This window comes from Octodon degus, unplaced genomic scaffold (genome assembly GCF_000260255.1).
Source record: "Octodon degus isolate 3935 unplaced genomic scaffold, OctDeg1.0 scaffold00012, whole genome shotgun sequence".
Lineage (NCBI taxonomy): Eukaryota > Metazoa > Chordata > Mammalia > Rodentia > Octodontidae > Octodon > Octodon degus.
The window spans coordinates 7263219-7273356 of NW_004524588.1; the positions used below are offsets into that span (position 1 = coordinate 7263219).

Below are 10138 nucleotides of genomic sequence, written 5' to 3' on the forward strand. Positions count from 1 at the left end.
TTTTTTTTTTTTTTTTTTTCCTTCAGTCTCACTATGTAGTTCAGGCTGGCCTTGAACCCTCAGCGATCCTTCTGCTTCAGACTCCTGACTGCTGGGATGACAGGAATGCACCTCCACACCCAGGTCAGCAGTTTAGTTTTAATTTTATAAACGTAAGTGGTGAAATTTAGAAGCCCAGCCTTACCAATTTCCTAATTTACAACTTGCTGAAATCTCTTGCGGCGCAGAGCACTGCATATCTGCCCACCTCCTCCTCACCCACCTCCCAGCCAGCATGCACTTTCATTTCTCACCAATGGTGAACAGCAGACCACCTTCCCAAGATTGTCTGTGCCAAACCCTGGAGGTAACTTTGGCTCTTCTATTGCATTTACAATTTTATTCAGGTGCCAAGCTTTCACATTTTTGCATGTTCTCTCCTAAATTGGTACTTCTCTACTGCTTAGAGAAGGCTTTTCTAGTTTCTATTTAGCCTCTCACAGTGGTTTTTCATTCTATCTGTAGACAAAACCATCTCATGGATTTTATCTCGCCATGCATGTTCAGTGGCTTCTTATTGCTGATGGATAACTTCAATATTTCAGCTGAAATTTGTAGATTACTAATGCAACAACTTCCTCTCTGTACTGTATCAAATTATCTTGATTTTTTCTTCAACATTTCTTTTAATCATTTTACTCCTGAACTTTTCAGATACATTTATTTTTTTCTGTGTAAAAAGTAGTATAGAGTCTCAGTTCACTAATTTAAAAACAAACATGCAATCATAGTCTAAAAATATAGAAGTCATGTTTTCATATGGTACCTTAATTGCTATGTGAGTAATTAAAAGATCACATTTTAATAAAAAAAAAAATTCCTATTCTACATGAACCTTAACAATCCAAAAGAAGAAAACTCTCTTCATTGCGAAGCAGGTGAATTTCATGTTTCACATAGAATTTGTCATAAAGTTGGTTTGGAGAAAAAAACAAGAGCATTCTAAGGAGTCTACAAGGTAGGCAACAAGAAATAATTGCTGCAAAATATCATGCATGCAATGCTGTAGATAGGGGAGCAGCCTCCAACACACACACACGTGCAAACACATTTTAGCATCCTGGATAATATATGGAATGAAATAATATTCTTACTTTATTTATACCACTTTATGCTAAGAATAGGAATGGGGATAACTTAAACTAAACATTCTAACAGAAATCTATTCAACCAAACTACAAAACAATCTAGTTAGGGGCAACTCACCAAGGAAGTGCAGAAATAAGCCAACGCACACCAGCTTGTTTCTTCCTAGGCAGCCGTCAGCAAGCTGTCCCACAAACACAGGGGCAAGGACTGAAGTTCCGATAAAGCACAGATTCACAATGGCTGCTTGGTAATTCCTATAGCCAAGCTTCACAGTGCAAAAGGGAATCATGTTGCAGACGACTTCAAAGAAAGCGAATCTCTCACACAGCTCCACCAGCAGCAGGCAGATCCCCACCTGAAGTTTTGTCATAGAATATGGCCACAAAAAAAAGCCACTGTGTTTTACTGTTTTCTCCTTCTCAAAATTGGGCTGTAAGGCTATGTTATCAGCAGTTATTGTAAAGTCTGCATCAGACATGATCACCTTTCTTGAATACAACTTGCATTAATAGTTTGGACTTGGTGATGTTTTATTCACATTCCTCTAATGAGAAAATAAGTGAGATGGGTGCTTTGAATTTCACATCTTCACGCTGAAATTTCTGAGGGTTTTTTGCACATAAATGTTCATTTTGATGATGCAGAAGTACAGGAGAGACCTGTATTTGGAAATTAAAGTGGCCAAATCTGATTTGTTTGTTTAATTACTTAGAGAATAAATTAGGCTCTTCCTCCAAAGTTATATTGAATTACAAGAATCCAGTTGCATACTCATCTGCTTCACACTGATAAACGTTTAAGAATTGAGACAGAGAAGCAATTTTTTTTCAGGACAATTTGAGCACTAGATCAAGAAATAATTTGAGTCTAATAATTTCTGATATTTTAATTAAACAAGCCAGAACACTACCAGGAGATAAAGCATGAAAGAAAATCTGTTTGGAGGGGGCAGGAGACCATATCGTTGTTATATTTCTTGTTATTTTCCATTGGAATTCTGATAAGAAAGTTAATTAGATAACAAAAATGCTAGTACATTTAGGTAACAAGCAGAGTTTACAAGAAAGTAATTGAAGCACAGGAATGAAAGGAGAAAGTATTAAACAAAACCTGACTTCTTTAAGTGGACCCCATGCTTGTAGTCCAGCCTCTCAGAAGATATCAGAATCAAAAGCTCCGTTTGAAGGTCCGGCCAGATAGCTGAGTGGACTACAGTGCCTGTGTAAGCAGAGCGCAGCAGCCAGTGTTCGATTCCTGGCGTGCCATGCGGGGTGTGGCATGTGGGGTGTGGCATGCGGGGCGTGGCATGAGGGGCGTGGCATGCGAGGTGTGGCATGCAGGGTGTGCCAAGTGGGGCGCACCGAGATGGTGCACTGAGATGGCGATTGAGACCAGTGGTGGTGGCACGTGCCTGTAATCCCAGCACGGGAGGCTAAAAACAGGAGGATCACTATGAGCCTGATCTGTGTAGTGAGACCCTGTACTAAATACCAAAAAAAAAAAAAAAAAAAAGCTTCATTTGATTTGCTCACTACTTACCAGCAGGCAGGTATACAGCAAGCAGACTACACATATTTTGGGAAATACTGGGACTGGCATCCCTCTGATTCTCCCACTGGGTGCCTGGGAGCTGAGTTCTATTTTGGAAAGCAGGAGTAGAAATTAAGATGAAAAAAAAAAAAACAGTAGTGAAAGAATAGACTTTAATATTTAGGGGGTTACCTGCAAGGAATAGAACTTTGGGTCACAGACATAGTAATTCACCAGGAGAATAAAATGTTATTTTCATGTCAGTGCCAAAAACAACAGTCTGGTAAAGACTCTAGACACTGTACAACAGTGGTTTTCCCTAGGACTGTATCACCTAGAGATGTCACAGCCTTCTTAACCTTTATGAATGTACTCTATGGTGTTCAGTGGCTAACAGCCCTAAGGGTATGCCTCCCAGAGTGGATCTGCCAGTATACCACACGTGACTGTGCTTATTTTACTTGAATATTCTTCTGTCATTGTTTAATTAAATTTTTAAAATCTCAGATCATTGTAAACCACCTTTCTCTAACTTTTGATTGTGAACTCACAATGAAAAGAAAAAGCACCTGTAATGCTGAAATAAATATGTGTGCCCAGAATTTGCCCCATGCCCGTGTGTTACGGTTGATACATGGAGTCACCTTGCCAGGTCTAGCAGCTTAGCTAATTCAGAAGTTCTCTCTCCCAGGGTGGAGAGGACACGGCCTTACTGCTCTTGGATGTGTTCATTGGGTTACATTGAGAAGTTTAGAAGTTTGGCTAAGAGATTCGGCAGGGGCCAGGGCTCTCATTTTGTAAGCATCCTGAGGCTGTGCAAGAGGAGGGCAAGGAGACTGTGGGGGTGCTGTGCCCAGGCAGGGGCGGGGAGCCCACACAGAGTACAAGGGAGGAAAAAGGCTTACTCTCCAGCTTTTGCTGCCTTCTGCCACCTTAAAGTACTGCCCCTGTGCCAGTGCCGCCTTGCCTTGGAGCCAGCTGAATATGGACTGAAAAAAAAAATGTGAGCTACAAGCTGTAAGCTAAATAAACCTTCCCTTCTTTAACTTTGGGCATCTGGCATTTTGTTTCAGCAATGAGAAAAGAGTAACCAAGATACAAGATTACAGCCTTAGGCTAGATTTTTTTCCCCCTGAAGCAACACTACTAAGATTGTGAGAAAGGGCCAGGCACGGTGGTGCAGGCCTATAATCTCAGCACTGAGGCAGGACGATCATGAGTTCAAGCCCAGCCTGGGGTAAACAGGGAGTCATTATTTCAAAAATCAAAACAAACATGTAAGAGAGATTTTATCCTTTTTCACATATAAAGTCTAATTATAATATATACTTGAGGAATATTTCACTAGAATTTTTCGTTGGGTAAATTCACAAGTAAAACGTGTGGTCACGAATGTTGAACATATTTGTATGTATTTAGAAATATTTCTTATTTAATAGAAAAAGTCAGTAAGAAGCTCATTTGATGAAATAATGATTATCCATGTTGTTTATTGATGACCATCCAGAACATTCATGGTGGATCAATAAGGATTATTTGGGGAACATGTTAGAAATGAAAACCCTCTTTTCAGGAGGCAATTTTTAAATAGCAGCATTTAAAGCCAAGAGGATTATAAATTTGGAAAAGCCAGGAAATTCAATGTGCTTCTGCAACATTTTAAAATCTGTATATGCATTTTCCAAATAATTTTTTAGGTTTCCTCTGAGCATTCAATAAGCATTTTTAAGAGAAAAGTTTTAAGGGAAGTGCTCCTCTAGCTCAATAATGCTCTGTAAATGGTATACACAAAGGTCAGTTGAAGACATTTATTCTCTTAAACCTTCTGATTCCACTTAATTCCATTGACAGTGGGGTCTGGTGGCTGACTTGAAAACTTTGTCAAGGACATAAGGGCTGATGTCACTTCAATTTAATTATTAAAAACTGTAGTGAGATATGCTTTAGTGAAATATGGTAGTGCAATTTTTTGCTGTGTTGTTCACAGTGTAAAGTGGAAATGTAAAGATACATTTTGGGTATTAATTAAAATTATTAATTAAAATTTTTTCCTAAATTTTATTAAGATTAAACTTTCATGTTAAAATCAGGAGCCCCAGCTAGGTTAGATATAAAGTCAAGATCATACAAACTCAATTATTGCATTGTTTAGGAATATATATGTATATTAGTATATGTACACATACATAAAATGTTACACATATAACAGTATATAATAAAAATTGTAAGTAGCAAAGGCAAAATTTGGGGGGAGGCTACTAGAAATTGAACCCAGTACCTCATGTTGCCAGGCAGGCAACTATACCCCCAGTCCTGCAAAAGCAAGATTAATCAAAATTCAAGATACAACACTGGTTACTGTTGGGAACAAGGAAAAGGAGCTCAAAGATTTCGAATATAGTAGTAAATTCTTTTCCTCAGGTGACTTAGAGGAGAAATGTTTATCTTATTAGTGTTTATATTGTGTATATAGAAAACATTTTTATATGTATGGATGTCACAAAAATTCAAAATTAGTAACATTTATCAGCTCTTTATCTGTTGCAGAAACACCAGTCATTTCTGATAACATGTCTTCTCCACTGGACTGTGGTGTCCACAAAGGCAGGGGTCTTGGAGGCCGCCACCTTGCACATGCCACATACCTTGTCTTCTCTTGTCCCTCACGACCTCCAGGCTCAGACAACGTGATGGGTCACCAATCAGACTTGTCACTGTGCATCCCAACAGGCAATTTGACCTGCTGGTTTACCCTGGAAGGTTGTGTGTGAGCAAGGTGGGACACAGGGCAGAGACTTGCTGTGACCCATTGAACCCAAGATGGCCTTCTCCATGAGAGGGACCCATACGCAGATGGGAATGAGAGAGATTTTCAGCACCTGAGATTTCAACACCTGGAACCAGTGATGAGGTAAAATAAAAATTAGCTCCTTCTGCCCCTTTTTCTTTTCTTTTTTTAATTTTTTAATTTTATTTATTTATTTATTTATTGACTAAACCGGGGATTGAACTCAGGCCCTTGTGCTTGCCAGGGAAGTGCTTATTCCACTGAGTCATCTTCCCAGCCCCCAAGAACTGAGCTAGGGCCAGGCCCCCTGCCCCTTTTTAATTGGATAAAGGGTACATAGATCCTCACCGCAGGTATGCTGCACCCGCTAGCAGCATGGAGGCTGGCAGGATGAGGTATGGGTGGTGTGTGAGGCCAACCCAGCCAAGGCCAGGGCCCTTCTCCAGGGGTCCAACATCAGCCTGAGCCTGCAGAGATGCAGGTCTGGCTCTACTGCTTGGCCACACCTAGCACATTCAGAATTTTAGTCCTTGGCCTTTCTGCCCACAACAGAGGCAGGGTGTTGTATGCACTTCAAAGCTCTCAGGGTTCAGCATAGGACATGGTCAAGGTATACATCCTGCCATTGGGAGCACCATAAACTCCCATGAATCTTTCAAGTGTGACTCAGGCATCTCCTTGAATAGTTTTTCATTTGATTGGTTGGTTTCCCCCTCCAGACAATTATCTGGTTATTTATTTATTTATTTGTTTATCTGGTACAGGGTCTTGCTACGCAGCTCAGACTCATAGTGATCTTCCTGTCTCAGCCTCCCCAGTGCTGGGATTACAGGTGTGCACCACCACACCCAGTTTCAGTTGCCAGCACAGAGGGCTCAGGGTTCTGGAGCAGTAGAGCATTTGGTACCAGGGATGCTTGCCAGGTAGGCACTTAGACCACCAAGCCACCTCTCTAGCCCTTTGAGGTATCTCTGTGTACCTCACCAGGGTGTCTGCAGCCTTGGCACTGTCTGTATAATGGAAGTTTGCCAGCTGACTCTCCTGGACACTCAACAGTGTTTTCTCTTCCTGACATATTCCTCCTTATTCATTCACATGTTCAGTATTTTCCAACATTTAAAAGGTTATTAGATGCAATCTCTTACTGAGCTCGAGGATTATTTCCTGTAGAAGGCTTCTCTAACCTTAATCTTTTCAGGCTCGTCTACTGCTTGGATACCATTACATCTTGTGCTCCACCACCCCCAAGCCTCATGCAGTCATAGGGCACTTGCTGGAGTTTGTGTTTGATTAGTGTGGGTGTGGATGCTGCACCTGCCCTGGGGCAGGTAATCTGCATTACAATGTAAGGAGGGGATAAAGGCTAGCTAGCTGCCTGGGATGCTGCCACTGCCTTTGCGCCCTTGCTCTTTGCTGCCACCATGAAAGATTGCTCTCTGCCATGTGCCACCCTGCCTTTGAGCCAGCTGAGTATGGACTGAAACATCCACTAACTTTGAGTGAAATAAACCTTTGTTTCCTTCATTTTGCATGTTGGGTATTTGTCCCAACAATGAGAGAAGCGTAACTGAGACACTGTATCTAGATAGACCTTCCTGCTTTTAGACCAAGATGGTTTCTTGAACTTAGGGAGCAGGCCTGATTCATCTCTCTGTGGCCATCATTTATCAGCTCTTGGCACATGACAAAGCTCAGGACAACACTTACAGAAGGTGTCATCTCTTAGGGAAGAGGTCTACAGGCATGACAGATAGATCCTAGCTGTTCTCTCCACTTGAACAGTTAGCCAAGTTCTTTTCTTATTGTTAGCCTACAGGGCTGCTGAGTCTAGAAATAGGGTCCTGAACACTCTGGCTGAGTTGCCAGGTTGATAATTATCCCCTGAACTTCAGAAACAGTGGTGTAGATAGGCCCCTTAAGAACTGGTTCTTGGTAGTCCAGGTGCCTGTGAAGGTGGAGGAAAAGAAGGAGGTGTTACAGTGGTACTTACCTCCTCCATCTCCTTTGAATATCCATCTCCTTTCCACTCCTAAGTCACCTAGAAAAGTCTAAAACACGAGCTAAAGATTGATGCTTCACCTGTGAGGTGCAAACTCAAGTTGTTAGGAGTGAAAAAATGAAAGTAAAGAGAAGGAGGGAGGGTGCACAGGATGACACGTTTGCAAGTGAGCACTGCCCCATGGTGATCCTGGTACTTGAGTCCAGCAGCTACCTAGGAGGTGGCCCCCTAGGTGGCCCTGTTCTTGAGGAAGGAAATCTTGTGGCGGGAAATACATGAAAGTTTAGAGAAGAAAGCAGAATGGATCTGCCTGGCTTTCTCCTGCCTCTATTTTCCAATGATCACATTGTATGCTGTGAACACGAACTCCCCTACACTTCCAGGTCACTAGTAGGCACCCGGATGCCAGATCTTATGCACAAGGTGAGACATTCCATCCAGGACTGGAAGTGATAGAAGGAGGCAGAAGCCTAGGGTGTGGATGGTAAGTGCCAGAGAGAATCTGATGTGGTACAGGTGGCATATCCAGCAGAGTCCATTACCATTCTTTTCATGTTCTGGAAGAGCAATTAAAGCAAAGTGGTCAAAGATGCTAACAGGGTGCTTCAGGGTCAGGATGCCCCACTTGCTCTGGGCCTTATCACTATGTAGGAGTCGTTTGGGTTCATGCCCACTGCCACACTGGTACCAGGAGTGGCCAATGGTCAGCAGAAGAACAGGAAGTGACCAGGGGCAGCAATTGAATTTCCCCAATATTCTTTTTTTTTTTTTTTTCAGAACCAAACATTGAACTCAGACCCATGCACTTGCCAGGGAAGTGCTTATTCTACTGAGCTATCTCCCCGCCCCCCCAATATTCTTAATTGAAAATATTTTACCTTTTAAAGTCAAGTTTTTAAAAAGTCAGTTAATTCTATTCTATTTAACAAGTAAATTTTAAGTTGGTACCATAAATGGACTCATTAGCCATACACAGAGAGTATACGACTTTAAAATAATAGCTCACATGAAGTGCTGTTTGAGAAAGGGCATCAGGCGCTCTGTATGGATTCATTTATCTTTGAAAACACTTAATGAGGAAAGTACTATTTTCCCAAACCCTCTTTGTCATCATAGAAACTGAGGCAAGGGTAAATAAGTAAATAACCTGTTAACATCATTAATAAGTAGCAGAGCAGAGACTTAAATTTAAGTGGGCGAATGCCAGTGCCTACACCAAGCAGATGCTTTTCCCTTTATATAATAAAGCTGATTGAAAGATAATGCCTAAACAACCACTTTCACTGCAGGAGTCCGCATTACCAAATACCCAGACCACATGTCACTTAAAATCATTTCGATTTCCAAGATACTGGGAAACATGCTTTCACTTAATCCCCCATAAACCTCCAGAGTTTTTATTTTAATCTGAATTTGTTTAATTCGTTCCTCTGCTTAGAGTCTATGAACAGCTTCTTTAGACTACGGAATCTAGTTACATTTCTGATGAAATTGCCGCATGCTTTCTCAACGTGTGGTTTCTTCAGTGTGGGACACTGTTTTCCATTTATCTTGGAAAGCTTTCTTCATTCTCTAAGCCTCGGCATAGGTATCATATCCTGAAGAGTTGTTTTCCCTTTTTTTTTTTTTTTTTTAAATGATCTACAGGGTCTTATTATGTAGATCAGACACATAGTAGATTATATAGATTCTCCTGTTTTCAGCCTCCCATGCGCTGGGATTTCAGGCGCTGACCACCTCGCCCAGACTTAGTCACCTGCTCAGCACACCCTGGGGGTGGGGCTGGCACAGCACATGGGATGGAACCCCGGCTGCTGTTCTCTGCCTAAGCAGGTGCCAGCCCATGTTTTCAAAGCTGTATCTTCTCTCTGCTCTTAAGACACTATGCACATCTTTTTCTTTTAATACACATTGCATTAATTAATTAACAAGTCTATTTTCCTTGCTAACTGTGAGTTCTTCACAAGTAGGGGTCATTACACATGCATGCCTATTTCTCCTCTCCCTAGCACAGCACTTAGTGTGTACTAGTTTGCTCACCGCGTGTCCAGTGGTTTATAGAGACAGTGCTATCTGCCAAACCCAGACATTTTAAAATTGAAAATACTGATGAATGTTAACACTTCACTTTAAAATAATTATTTCCTTAGAACAAGGAGATAAGTCATACTCCAGCAACACATGCATAGGTAAATTCTAGAAGCAGCATATATACACATGGACAGATGAATGAATGAAGAAAATGTGGTATTTACACATTATGGAATACTATATGGCTATAAAGAAAAACAAATTCTACACATTTTTTTCCATAATATTATTGAGAAACAAATAGCAATGAGTTTCAAACCAAATTGGCAGGACAGTTTCAAAAATTAACACACTGCATACATTCTTCCTAGTGGTTAATTCCTGTACAAGATGCGGACATGATATCCTATTTACAAACACCATTAGAACAAATCCCTCTATTCATTAAGAGAATGCAACTATATATCTATCATAACCATTTTGAATACACAGATACAAAATGGATATTCATCTGTATCCCCTTTTTTATTTAGTTCTGTTATTTGAATATTATAGGTGGGTGAACTCAGCAAAATATTCTAAAAGAGTCCAGTAGCCCATAATAGTATTGGGTCTTCTGCTTCATTGGCAATGTCAGAAATTGTTGACCTGAGTCCCCTACA

The 10138-nt window shown here is 41.0% G+C and overlaps 1 protein-coding gene across 1 annotated transcript in view; it reads right to left on the bottom strand.

The window, feature by feature from the left end:
- The window catches only part of Slc15a5 (solute carrier family 15 member 5), a 101422-nt gene extending 99816 nt beyond the window's left edge, over nucleotides 1–1606 (bottom strand). The window contains exon 1 of the mRNA XM_004626099.1: nucleotides 1246–1606. Coding sequence (XP_004626156.1) covers nucleotides 1246–1606 — 361 coding nt within the window. The remainder of the gene's footprint in view (nucleotides 1–1245) is intronic.
- Between the last annotated feature and the right edge of the window lie 8532 nt (nucleotides 1607–10138).